Here is a 13,331-nt window from a genome sequence, read left to right on the forward strand (position 1 = left end):
TTCAAAACAGAAGATTATCACCGACCTCAACCCAAAACAGAATATTGTTGTACATCACGTTCTTTTGTGGTGGATGTTGCCCAACGGTGTCAAGGTGAAAAATATTTATAGATCCCTCCAGTTCAATCAGAAGCCTTATTTGAAGATGTTTATTGACACCTTTGTCAGTATACAATCTGAAGCAAAAACGAAGGCTGGAAACGAAATCTTTAAGCTTATTTTAAATTCATTCTTCGGTAAGATTTGCGATATATGTGCAGAATAGTAGTCGTTGTGACGTTTTGACCGACCCAAAAGGATGTACCCGAATCATTGCAGATCCGAAGTCACATTGTTCACGATCATAGATTTCAATATCGGCCTCTTACATAGAAAAACAAAGAAAGGTAGTATTAAATAAAAACATTGCCGCTGGCAGTTCTATACTAAAAATTTCAAAGAAATCCATGTTGGAATTTTATTACAGTGTGTATAAGTTCCAATGGCCGCCGGAGCGACAAGTTCAAGTTTATTATGGGAATACACATTGATTACTGTCAAAAGTTAAGACAGATAGTTTTATGGATGATTTGGTAGATGGTGAGCACATTAGCTCTCAAATGGACTACACCAATTGGGACTAGTCCATTTATCCGGAGCTAGTGAAACACCAAGCCCCCCCCCCAAAAAATACAATATTTAAAATCCAGATGGGAATCGAACTGATTTCCAAAGGTTTGCTTGCTGGTCCGAAGGTGTACTGTGCGCAAACACCCAATGAGGATATCAAACAAGTCTGTTAAGGGGTGCCTTCACACTATGTAAAGGGAAATTTCGATATGAGTGTTTATACGAACTGTGTAGAAAATAATTTTGTTCCAAGAGCGAAAGTTAAAGCGATCCACTCTTTAAAATTTAGAAACTATAAAGTTCAAGTCGAAAAAATGCCATGTCGGCCATATCGGACAAAGTGTATGTGCGCGCGGGCGGTGTTAGAGTGCTATCACACGACCTTTAGCTTACTTTAGATCGAGACGTATGTGTAGATTATAGACGACGAAGGGGGGTCGATCAGTCTCCAGCTCAGCAGTATGTGTTTCCTAGTCGTTTTTATTTCGTGTTTTTTGCGCAAAGCGGAGTCAATGTTTTAAAAAACTTTAAATATTATACCACGAATTTACCATCATCGCCCTGCCCAAGTGTTTTTAAGTGCCTATGTAAGTATGTTTAAGTGATTAGGTTTTGAAAATTTGTAGTGCATTTATTTATATAGTAAAAAAAACCATGCATTTTATTTTTTTGAGGATTTATTCAACCAATTGACGTTAGTTTCGGTCAGTTGTATTTTGACATTTGGGGAGTATGTATCAATTTAAAAATCCATTCAGATCATTTCTTTGCGAAAAGAATAATCAAAACAAATTTCGTCTGATAACTTGAATAAAAATTGTCCAGAAATTTATGATGATTTAGGACGTAGGAGGGAGGCCCCGAGTCTCCTCCCCTTGCCACTAATCGTTAGTATACCTCTTTCATTGACAGCATTACAATGGTTTCACATGGGATAAGTAGGTCAATAGGTCCGCAAGTCAACTTCATTCTGATTGGTAGATGATTTTTCCTGATCAACCCTTAGTGTTAAGTTATGGTCAACCTAGTGATGCGAACTAATTTTGATGCATAGTTATGCAAAAGAAGATAAAAAAGAGAAGAAGGATAATCAAAACCTAATATACGAAGCAATTAATGGAACATACTGTCTCAAGTGATTAACGAAACGTATTATCTTAGAAATGTAGTAGATCCAGGGAAATGAATCCTAAGAGAAGGAGCAATTATTCAAGGATCTAATTGATTATCTAAACAATCTTAACAACACTAGGAGCGTAATGGGTACCATTAAATTAAAAAAAACGTTTTTTCAACTAGAGGGTTAACATTAAAATTTTAAATGAGCAAACATTATTCTATATGTGCAGGGGGGTCGTCCCCTCCACAATACCTCAATCTTTACCGTAAGGTTTTTCAATACGTTAAAAAAGCCTTTTATTCCAATTAAACGGTCCTTGTGTTTCAATAGTCGTTTTTAAAGAATTGGAACAAAAATCCAAACTTTAGCGTAAAGAGCAAGGTATTGGGGAGGGAACCACCCCAATTGACAAATGATTTCTGCTCGTTTTCAGTTTTAATACTGCTCCTTACTTTCAGTTAAAGAAACGTGATTAATTTGAGTTACTTGAGTTACCATAGTTACTAGGCCTTTCAACTGTGTTGAAGAGCCAAAAGTTTATCTCAAACTACGACTGTAGGTCTTAGGGAAAAAAGGGAGTAGGAGAGGGGCTGGTGGCCCGCCAATCTTTTTGGTCACTTAAAAAGAGCAATAGAACTCTTAATCTCCGTTTGAATGAGCCGTCCCTCAATCTTCTAAGAGTATTTGTTTGACCCAATCTCCGAAGGGAAAACAAACAAGCAAACAAAGACAGACAAAAACAGACACGACATCCGTGATCTTTCTTGGGCAAAAAATACAAAGTTCAACAGTTTCTTAGATAGGGGTTTAAAAGCTCTACAATAGGGTCCTATGAGATGCTGATTATGATGGTGTGGTTTTCATTAAGATCACTTAATTCCTGGGGTTGTTTTCCCCCTTTTTCAAAGATAAGGTGAATTTTCTCAGGCTCGTAGCTTTTGATGGACAGCACTAAACTTAACGAGTTTTATATACTTGGAATCAACATAAAAAGCTAATTCTTCTGATTCTTTAATTATTATGAAAATTTCTTTTTGTTGAGTTTTCATTACAATTGGGCGGACTCGCTTCTTACCAGTTCCTTACCATGAACTGTTCGACAGTGTAATTTCCAAACATTAGTTATCTAATCGAATCACTACCGGTGCCAGTCTTTACACTTTTGAGATCGCTCTAAACATTTTCAGACTTATTGCAATGAGATGATCCAGATTATTTGTTATTCCAACTGGGAGAATCGAGATTACGCGGGGGCCACTAAACAACAGCAAATACAGCTCAGTATATGGAGACTTTTCTCATTGGGTTTCAAGCTGCTGGCATCTGACGCCTCATCTGACTATGTGACGCAAGTCTTAGAATTCTTCTTTATTTTTATTTTTACAAAATTTCATTATATTAAAATAGATTTATATTTATTACTGAGAATCTATTTATTGCTATCCTTATATATTTATATTTATTTATTACTTTATTGATAATTATTACTAAATTATAGTTATTATTGAGTTTTCCTATTTAAGACATTTAGGAACAGCAAGGAGCTCCTCCTTACTGGTGGTAGATGGAGGTCGTTCGGAAGGATACAAACTATGTTTGCTGACCACGTGCCCCTGGATAGGGGGCTGAAACCCCTAACTAATCGCTCCATATCAGGGCTACAACTACCTCATGGGAGCTGCTGGAGCCCACCCCAGGGTTTCTTAATCAGAACCCAGGCCTTGGGACGGTTGGGCTTGCGAACATCCTCCTGAAAATGATTGCAATGAAAAGAAATGCTACTCAGGCATCAGATACTATTAGTTTTAATTTATTACGACCTCGGAACACCCCTGGACCTAGGCACGCCCCTTGAACCTTGCTGACCAAGCTGGGCTGAGAATAGCCACCTGGAATGTTTTAACTTTGAATAACCCGGGATCCAAAGATTTATGATTTACCTTCTAGGGCTTGAGATGTTAAGATTTGGGATTGAAATATTTGGGATGACAGAAACACACCTGACGGGATTAGGCGATAAAGAAATTGCCCGTACAGATCACAGGATGATTTGATCAGGCCAAACCTTCCGTAAGAACAACGACATAGGCCTGCTACCAGGCAAGAAGACAAAGAAATGCCTCATATTCCACACCCCAGAATCGGATAGACTTCTCAATACCCACTCCAACCATAGACATGGGAAGATGTCAATTACTGTGTCCTATCACATCAACGAATGTTTCTTCAATGGACGAAAAAGACAAGTTCTACTCAGCTCTGACATATGCTCTATCCCGAATTTCCCATCACAATATTTCGGCCGTGGCGGGTGTTTTCAATACTACTATATCAAACCCCAACGGAGCTTTTAAAGCTGTAATTGCATCAGTTACCCCTGACTCTTTGAACGAAAATGGGATCTGACTCCTCCAGCTGTGCGGTATGCACGAACTGGTTATTGCCAATACCCTGTTTCACAGGAAAGACATCTATAGGTCAACACGGTATAGCAATGACGGGCAAACAAAAAAGATTAACGATTATATCATAGTAAAGCAAAAAGGGCGTTCATCAGTTACGAATTGTAGAACATATCGCTGCAATGAGATAGAGAATACTGACCATGGATTAGTTGCCACGAGCTTCCGCCAGCGTCTTAATGCCCAGCCTACAGAACGACGTTAGCCAAAGTTGGACACCAAGAAACTAAAAATTAAGGCATTGTGCCAAAAGTACTCAGTTGAAATTCAGAATACGTTTCAAGGCCTGAATACCCTTGTTGAACCGGAAACATTCTGGCAGAGATATAAAAATTGTGTGCTAGAGGTTACTACTAATAGCGTCAGTCGCAAGATGTATTCAAAGAAGCCCTAGCTATCGCAAGAAGCACGGCAAATCGTTGAACAACGCCGGAAAGCGCGGCTGGCCGGAGATATACCCTCCTACAGACGGCTCAACGGGATCAGAAACAAAGTTATTCACCGTGATAAGCAACAATCTGTTGATAAAAAAGCTGAAGAGTTAGAAGATGCGGCACGAAAAGGTGACTTAATGTCACTTTTCAAGCATGTCAGAGACCTTAGCGATGGGAAACCACCAAAGATAAGCGCAGTTAAATCCGTCTCTTACAAAATGCTAGAAGATGAAAACGCACAACTTGATCGATGGAAGGAGCACTTCGCAAAGCTACTAAGCTCCAAAAAATCGACGTTGATCCCAACCTAACAGCGTCCGCTCAGCAAACAACATGCAAAAACTTACCAGAGAGTTATACTGCTTCGCTAGAAGAGATACAAAATGCCCTGCGAACAATGAAGAACAACAAGGCACCAGGAGCCTGATGAATCAACGTCGAGCTGCTAAAGTTCGGAGGGTCAGCAGTACTATTTTGGCTCCACATGCTGTTCTTCCTCATCTCGTCAATCAAATTGATACCTGAAGAATGGAAGGGGGATAATCCTTTCTCTATGAAAGCGCGAAGGTAGCCGAAGCGATTGCTCGAACTACAGAGGAATCACCTTCCTGTCAGTTCCTGGCAAACTATTCGCCATGACGTTGTTTGATAGAAGTATGCAGTTCATCCGTATGTGCCACCAGATTCAGCAAGCGGGTTTCATGCCCAACAGATGCACGACTGAGCAGAAATACACTATTCGCCATGTCATCGAGAAAGCCCATGCGCTCCAGCGTACAGCATTCATTGCCTTTGTTAACTTTAAAGCAGCTTTCGATTCGGTCGACCGTGAGTCTCTTTGGCTGATACTACAAGGAACGGGTCTCCCTGAAAAAGACTGCCGCCTGTTCAAGGCGCTCTACACTTGTACAAAAAGCACTGTCCAGGTTAACAGTCGACGAAGCCCACTATTCCGAATAGATATTGATGTAAGACAAAGCTGTGTTGCTGCTCCTCAACTTTTCAACACGGTGGCTAATTATGTCATGACTCAAACGACGAATCGGCACCGATTCAGACTGAAATATGGCGAGAGAGCCCTTGCCGATTACGAATTCATAGATGATAGTGCCCTGATATGCAAATCTACAGCTGAACTCGAGGCAACCCTCAAGAGACCGTCGGAAGAGGCCCTGAAAGTGGGACTACACATTAGCCGGCAGAGAACAAAAATGATGATCATCGACCCGGCAGGTAATTCCGCCAACTCACCAGCATTTAACATAGACACACTGTTGAAGTTGTCACTTAGTGTACAACACCCAACTGCTAACACTAACGGATCAGAAACCCAACTATCGTCAGCTCTCATAATAGCCCTACGGTGTTTCGGCTCCTTAATTCACAAGCCAGCAGAAGCATCCACCAACACACTTTTCAATTTTGATCCCTTTAAACATGGCTGGAAGCGCCCCCGTGGAAGACTCCGGTTCAGAGGGATGGATGGTCTTACCCAGTACCACTCCATGATCGGTACTGATCTCCGAGAAGCAGTCACGCTGGCACAGGACCATTCAGAATGAAGATGAAGAGTCATATCTCTCTCTCTACGCTGGACCAACAGCATGAGCTTTAAGTCAAGTAAATCAAGGACAGCCAAACAGAAAATGGAGCTCAGTACGTGGAGCCTTCTTTCAGTGTGTTTTACGTTCCCGTTATCTGAGATCATTTCAAGCGACGAAAGTGTGTTGCATGTATAATTGTCACTAGTAACTGAGCTTTGCTCGCTATTCTAACTTTTGGAGGATATTAAAAAAAAAAAAACAGATTTGCAGTATGTTTGACATTGGCAACCAAGTTATCTAGGTCATTTTAACCAGAGTATTGGCTTTCACCAATAGATTGAGTCTATGGAAATTAGGTCTGACTGGACAGGTAGTCAAACGCTGCTCACAGAGTAGCGTTCGAGTGGCCAATCCTCACTTTTTCTCAATAGCGGTTTTTGAAATTCAGTTTTGTCTGCTCTGTGACCAAAGTATTTTCAGTGATCGATAAAACAAATAATAATAAAACTGAATAGCAACACCAAAATCCATTGACTTTAAAAAAGACCAAATGGACTCCCATAAATCTTGGTGGATTTGGTCTTCTGCAAATATTCAATATCTATAGGGCTTGTATGTTGTGTGACCTTACCAATATTGTAGACGATAAGACAAATAAAAGCAAAACCTTTTCCAGGAATAGAAAAAAGTTAGGGAGCAATATAATTTTAGAAACTCGAAAGTCTTTATTTGCTTTTTCCTAAATTTGTATAAGACTTATCACTTTGACTTAGAAGAAAGCTAAGTCGCTCTACCATGAATTAAGTCTAACATAGGTGGTAATATAGTAATATGAGTAAGGTTACTGCCCAGAGCCGTTCCTAAGGTAGTTGGTGCCCAAGGTAAAACAAATTACAGTGCCCCCCTCCTGATTCAAATACAAGCAAAAAAAGCCGAATCAAAGAGCAAAATTTTATCAAAGTGGGTAATCCCCCCGTCACGGCCCCCAGGGTAGCTACCCCGGTTGCCCTCCAACTCTAGGAGAGGATATGTTACTGCACCGCTAGGCCCACAGGTTTTTACATTCAACTCATGCTCTAAAGAAAAAAAAAATACACATTTTCAAGCTTGTACTCTTTGTCACAGTACTTTAAAATTCAACATTGCAATTTAGCTGTATTTGCTGTAAAATATACAGGTCTTCAGTAAAAAAACGAGCAAATTTTCAGTTCATACTTTTTTACAAAAGACAGAGGCTAAACAAATACTGGCAATTCCAAACCGTCTATCTTTGCTGCATATTAATAAGCTTCTTGCAATGGACATGACTTGGCGTTTCATGGCATTGTCCTTTTCGGTCCACCGTCTAGGGCTAAACAAAAAGCAGATCGACCTCGGTTGGGGTAGGAGTATGTCGTAAAATCAGCTTTAAGGGAAATGGGACCTTTCTGGGGGGTTGTAAAGAGGGACCCTTTAAATCGATTGGTATGGAGGAGGAGCCTGCGAAGCTGTTTTGGCTACAGGCGGCTTGTTGCTGCGGTGAGTTGTTAGTAGTAGTGGCAGATACAATGGCATGTTGTGGGCATGTAATGACAAGCAACGGGCATGGTTAGCCATGGGCATTTTGTGGGCATGCGGGCTTTTTTATGGGAGCAGTAGCCTCCGTGAAAATTTGTGTTTCAGTCGTTTTTGTTTTTGAGACACTTTCGACACTATGAAGCAGAAAGAAAACTTCTTTTTTAATCTAGTTGTTGTCTGTTTTTCAATTATTTGTAATAATCTATGCATATAAAATGAAATATATGCCTGGCGGTGTGTGTGTGTCCAGAATGCATTATAACAGTGTTATACCGATCACCAAGAAACTTTACGAAGTTATTGAGTACACTCTTACGAAGGTTTCAGTTTTTTTTAATCCCTCCCCCCTACGAAGACATCAGAGTATTTTTAGATGGTGAGTGAATCAAAAAATTTTATTAAAGAGGGGGAGGGGGTTTTTAATTGGATATTTCCAAATTTATAGTTCTAGTAAGTCTGCACTGCTTTGTCTCATGATAGGCAGATCGAACTAGAATTTTCAGGACTTTTTTTTGGTAAGAAATGGGCAAGATGACTTTAAATTTTACGTACGGGTGGGTGAATTTTTCGCTGATCCTCACAAAAGAGCATACGCAAGGTTTTTTTTATCATGTCATCCGACAGGCTTTGCTGCTACTTTTACTATGAATAAATGGGTGTTTAGATGCCAATTTGACTAACTCCAAACATTACAGAAAAATCAAACAGTTCGTGGTAATAAACTGTAAGAAGGGAGCGACACGGCTCAATAAAAAAACAGGTTTTTTCAACTGAAAGTAAGGAGCAACATTAAAACTTAAAACGAACAGAAATTATTGCGTATATGAAAGGGGTTGCCTCCTCCTCAACACCTCGCTTTTTACGCAAACGTTTTTATTACTTTCGAGAAAAACTTCTTACAGTTCTAATTAAACTATCCTTGTATTTCCGGAGTCGTTCTTAAGGAATTGGGAAAAACTTCAAACTTAAGAGTAAATAGCGAGGTGTAGAGGAAGAGGCAACTCTCTTCATGTATGTAATAATTTATGTTCATTTTAAGTTTTAACTTTGCTCCTTACTTTCAGTAGAAAAAGCTGTTTTTTCTATTTAATATACAATGTTGGGCATGATCATAGGCTATTGTACCAACCTCCTGGTGAATAAAGGGTTGAGTTTTTTCGTGTTTGCTTATGATTTTAAGCATGAAGAGTGTTTATAAGTATGCTAGATTACCCGTTGGGCGTTGTTGCGATCTCAAAAGAGACGAATCAAGAAAATTCCCCCATGCGATAAAATCTCCTTCAACAGCAAACCTCTCGCGTATTGATAAAGATCCAAGTTTTCCATTTAAAAGTATTTGAAAAATTGCCACCAAGGACAATTCTCTCCCCCTCCCACCTCCGGGAAAATTCACCTGTATCGGGGAATCAATTTCATAAATCGAAAAACATGATAATGCACTGAACCGATAAACACGAATGTCAATTTTTGTCAAACAACATGTTTTCCACAATCGAATTAATCCCAGACAGAATAATGCACTGCACCTTTACCTTATACTTATATAAATTGCCTGATTAATCTATTTTGATTACATATGCTAAGAGCAAGAAAAGACATGAAAACTAAGCGCATTTTAAAATGGAGAATCCCCCCCTACCGAAAAATTTCCCCACACGTAAAATAACGATATTTTTTAAGTTTGAAAAGTATTGTTGAACACAAAATTTCAGAAAATTTATTGAAAAAGAAATTTTATAATTCTGGAACTGTGTTTGATTACAGAATTCATGATTGACTAACCCGTTAACTGAATATAGAGAAAACCTGAATACTTACACAGAAAAGAACTGTTAATTAATTACGTCGAGAGGTTTCTAACGTCATCAGCACGAAAGATATTAAGAGAGCCTTGGGGGGGGGATTTTATGCCTAAATCCTTCGCAGGAGCGTGCGCAACAACTTCGAAAGTTTCTTGGTGATTGGGTGAACAACGTAGTAAATGTAGTAATGCATAAAGGACAGACAGACAGACCTTCGACTTTATAAATATAGATTTGGGTATGGGTTTAGGCGACCTAGCAAAACTTTCTTTGTTTTCAACTACCATTTTTGTCGTTAACTTGGGTCAATAATATTAACGCATAAGAGAATTTACTTCGCAATGTAAAAAAAATAAGTTAGAAAATTTGGCTTCTGAATGAGTCAAAAGACACTTAATACATGAATGAAAAGTTTATTACCTTCATCTTGATATTCTCTAGTTTTCTTCCTCCTATTCCTTTCAATGTCTCTGAGATAGCGTTTGGATACTGATTGGTTATTCCTGAGAAGAAAAAAATTGGAAATGAGCCAACTTTAAATATGTAGGCCTTGAAGTACGAAATGAAATGAATAGTACTATCTTTGGAGATCTCTAATTAAAATAGTCAAAGTAAGAGTAAATAGAAAGACAAAAAAAAAACTATTAGGGTTTTTTATAAAAAAAAGGCTATTTATTTCAGCTAAAGAGTTAAAATTTTATCCTTTGGTTGTTTTAAATTATAGCAATGAAACAGACTTTAGATTTTTAATTTGAAGAGGGAAAATTTTCCAAGGAAAGTTATCAATCTGTAACCGTATGGATATATGAATTTATTCCGTTAGAAAACGAAAAGGCTTAGCCTAGAGTCTCGAAAATTGTCGAAGGACAAAGCTGGAAACTGTATAATTTATATTTTCAATTCCATTATGGAAGATTTCAAGAGAAAACAATTTTATTTTTTTTACTTTAAAACAGAGCTGATATTAAATGATTTTATCCAAGAGGAAGGGGTATGAAAACCTCAAAACACCCAGTTTTAGGCCCAGGTATTTGAGCCAATCTTAAGAGAAGCTAATTCCCTTATCCTCTGTATGAAGGTATACAGTCTGTTGCTTTCGTTCGGGTATGCAAAAAGGAAAATAACCGAAATTCTTTTAATCTGAGGTATTTTTTTATACAAAAAATCGATTTCCTATTCATAGGCTTAAACATAATTTTTATTTCTTCATAATCTTTCTATTCTGACTCTGGAGTAAAAAGTTATCTAGAATTCAAATACACAAGAGTCTCGCTACATTTGATCTATTTAAGTTTGATGTATTTCATGGTCTTTTTTCATGTTCTATCCTAAATATCTTGAGAACCAAATGAAAATTAACTATAACAATCAACCAAGCGTCTTTAAATGGAACGAGATTGTGGATAATTTTCAAATTTCGTGTGATTCCAGGAAAGAGTACGGAATTTTTACCTTTGGTTTTCTTTTTCGTTTCTCTGGATTCAGGAACTTCAAATTTTTTTTTTCTCTCTCTCAATTTTTTTCCCCTAATTCTCTTATTTCTATTGAACCAAGATGTTGCAAAAATTATTAAAAGTAATTAAATGTGTAATTAAATGAATTCAAATATAAGCTATTTGAATTCACTATTCATTGATTTTTTTAGTGTGAATGCAATAATTATATTGATTTTTAGTGCGAAAATAAACTAGTGCGAAAATATTCTTTAGCCTAGTAGATCTTTTTTCACCTCAGTTTCTTTTTTCTTGACATTTCGTTAGTTCTCTTCTTCTTGTATTTTATAGCGGCTTACAAATAAACCCTTATTATTATTATTTTACATTGAGATGTAATTTATCCACAAATAACAGTCAGCCAAAGGGATTAACAGATATTCTAAAAAAAAACAGCGTTATTCAGACTATAAAATCCACTTTCGTAGGTTAAACAGTTGGATACTAACTGGAACTCGTCATTTTTTCCTCTTCTGAAAAAGAAGTCCTCGACCTAGGGGAAAAAGAGGAAGTGCGGGAACGATTGCCTTATCTAGGTTTTACAAAAAAAACGCAATCTCTCTAAAAATGTAAGATGTGCTCTCTTATAATTTCCGAATTTCCTTTTCAATGGATTTAGGAGAGTTAGCTATCCCATGGGGGACGACTACACAGGATAAATGTGCTTCTTATCGATAAATACAGAAAATCTTCTGTAAGCTGGTACAGATTTTCCGCGTAGCTGAATTCAGGCGAAGAGTCCCAGAGGATCTCTACTTTTCACACTGTTGAGTTAAGATAAGAACAAATCGCAACAAAAAGGAAGGATTATTAGAAATCCGATCATTTTTGGACAAGAAATTCAGAATCCAGTATCTGCAATAATCCTAGTCACTGAAATCAGCATGAAAAAAAACAAGAGCTAAGAGCTCATATGGCACTTGTGACGAGGCGAGAAGAGCTAAGAGCCAAGAGATCATATGGTATGAGCTCTAACAAAATTCTATGAATCAATAGATTGATTTAAAACGGAAAATAAGAGGCTTAATGCCGGTCAAGATTTAAAATAAGAGCTCTGAGTCACAAAGTCCTTCTAAATATCAAAATTCATTAAGATCCGATCACCCACTCGTAAGTTATAAATACCTAATTTTTTCTAATTTTTCCTCTGCCTTTTGCCCCCTAGATGGTCGAATCTGGGAAAACGACTTTATCAAGTCGAATTGTGCAGCTCCCTGACACGCCTACCAATTTTCATCGCCCTAGCACGTCCAGAAGCACCGAACTCGCCAAATCACTGAACCCCTCCCCCCAACTCCCCCAAAGAGAGCGAATCCAGTACGATTCTGTCAATCACGTATCAAGGACATTTGTTTATTCTATCCACCAAGCTTCATCTCGATTCCTACACTCCAAGTGTTTTTCCAATATTTCCCCCTCCAAATCCCCACAATGTCAAAAGATCTGGTCGGGATTTGAAATGAGAGCTCTGGGACATGAATTCCTTCTAAAAATGAAATTTCATTACGATCCGATCATCTATTCGTAAGATATAAATACTCCAATTTTCATGTTTTCCAAGAATTCCGGTTTCCCCCTCCAACTCCCCCGAATGTCACAGGATCTGGTCGGAATTTGAAATTAGAACTTCAAAGCACAAGATCCTTCTAAATATCAAATTTCATTAAGATCTGGTCACCCTTTCGTAAGTTACAAATACCTCAATTTTCAAAATTACCTCCCCCCCCCAATTCCACCAAAGAGAGCAGGTCCGGTCCAGTTATGTCAGTCACGTATCTTAGACAGGTTTCTATTCTTCCCATCCAGTTTCATCCTGATCTTACCGCTTTAAGTATTTTCTAAGATTTCCGGTCCCCCCAACTGCCCCCCCCCCAATTACGCTTGATCCGGTTGAGATTTAAAATAAGATATCGGAGTTACGAGGTCCTTCTAAATATGAAGTTTCATGAAGATCCGATCACTCCTCCGTAAGTTAAAAATACGTCATTTTTCTTATTTTTCAGAATTACCCCCCCCCCCCCGCAATTGAGCAGATCCGTTCCAATTATGTAAATCACGTATGCAAGACTTCTGCTTATTTTTCCAACCAAGTTTCATCCCAATCCCTCCAATCTAAGCGTTTCCCATCATTTTAGGCCTCCCCACCCCAAACTTCCCCCAATGTCACCAGATCCGGTCAGGATTTAAAATAAGAGCTTTGAGACACGATATCCTTCTAAAAATCAGATTTCATGGAGATCCAATCACCCGTTCGTAAGTTAAAAATACCTCATTTTTTCTAATTTTCAGAATTAACCCCCCCCCCCCCCA

At 38.3% G+C, this 13,331-nt stretch overlaps 2 protein-coding genes across 8 annotated transcripts in view; both read right to left on the minus strand.

Annotated features, from left to right (window-relative positions):
- Nucleotides 1-13,331, minus strand: part of LOC136041934 (histone-arginine methyltransferase METTL23-like) — a 240,388-nt gene that overhangs the window by 112,368 nt on the left and 114,689 nt on the right. The window lies entirely within an intron of this gene.
- LOC136041935 (protein lin-10-like) overlaps nucleotides 1-13,331 on the minus strand; it is a gene marked incomplete at its 3' end in the record, with an annotated part of 204,436 nt that overhangs the window by 105,889 nt on the left and 85,216 nt on the right. For all 6 annotated transcript variants that reach the window (XM_065726747.1, XM_065726746.1, XM_065726745.1 and 3 more), the window contains 1 exon segment: nucleotides 9,949-10,031. In XM_065726747.1, coding sequence (XP_065582819.1) covers nucleotides 9,949-10,031 — 83 coding nt within the window.

The sequence above is a fragment of the Artemia franciscana genome, unplaced genomic scaffold (genome assembly GCF_032884065.1).
Source record: "Artemia franciscana unplaced genomic scaffold, ASM3288406v1 PGA_scaffold_50, whole genome shotgun sequence".
NCBI classification, from domain to species: Eukaryota; Metazoa; Arthropoda; class Branchiopoda; order Anostraca; family Artemiidae; genus Artemia; species Artemia franciscana.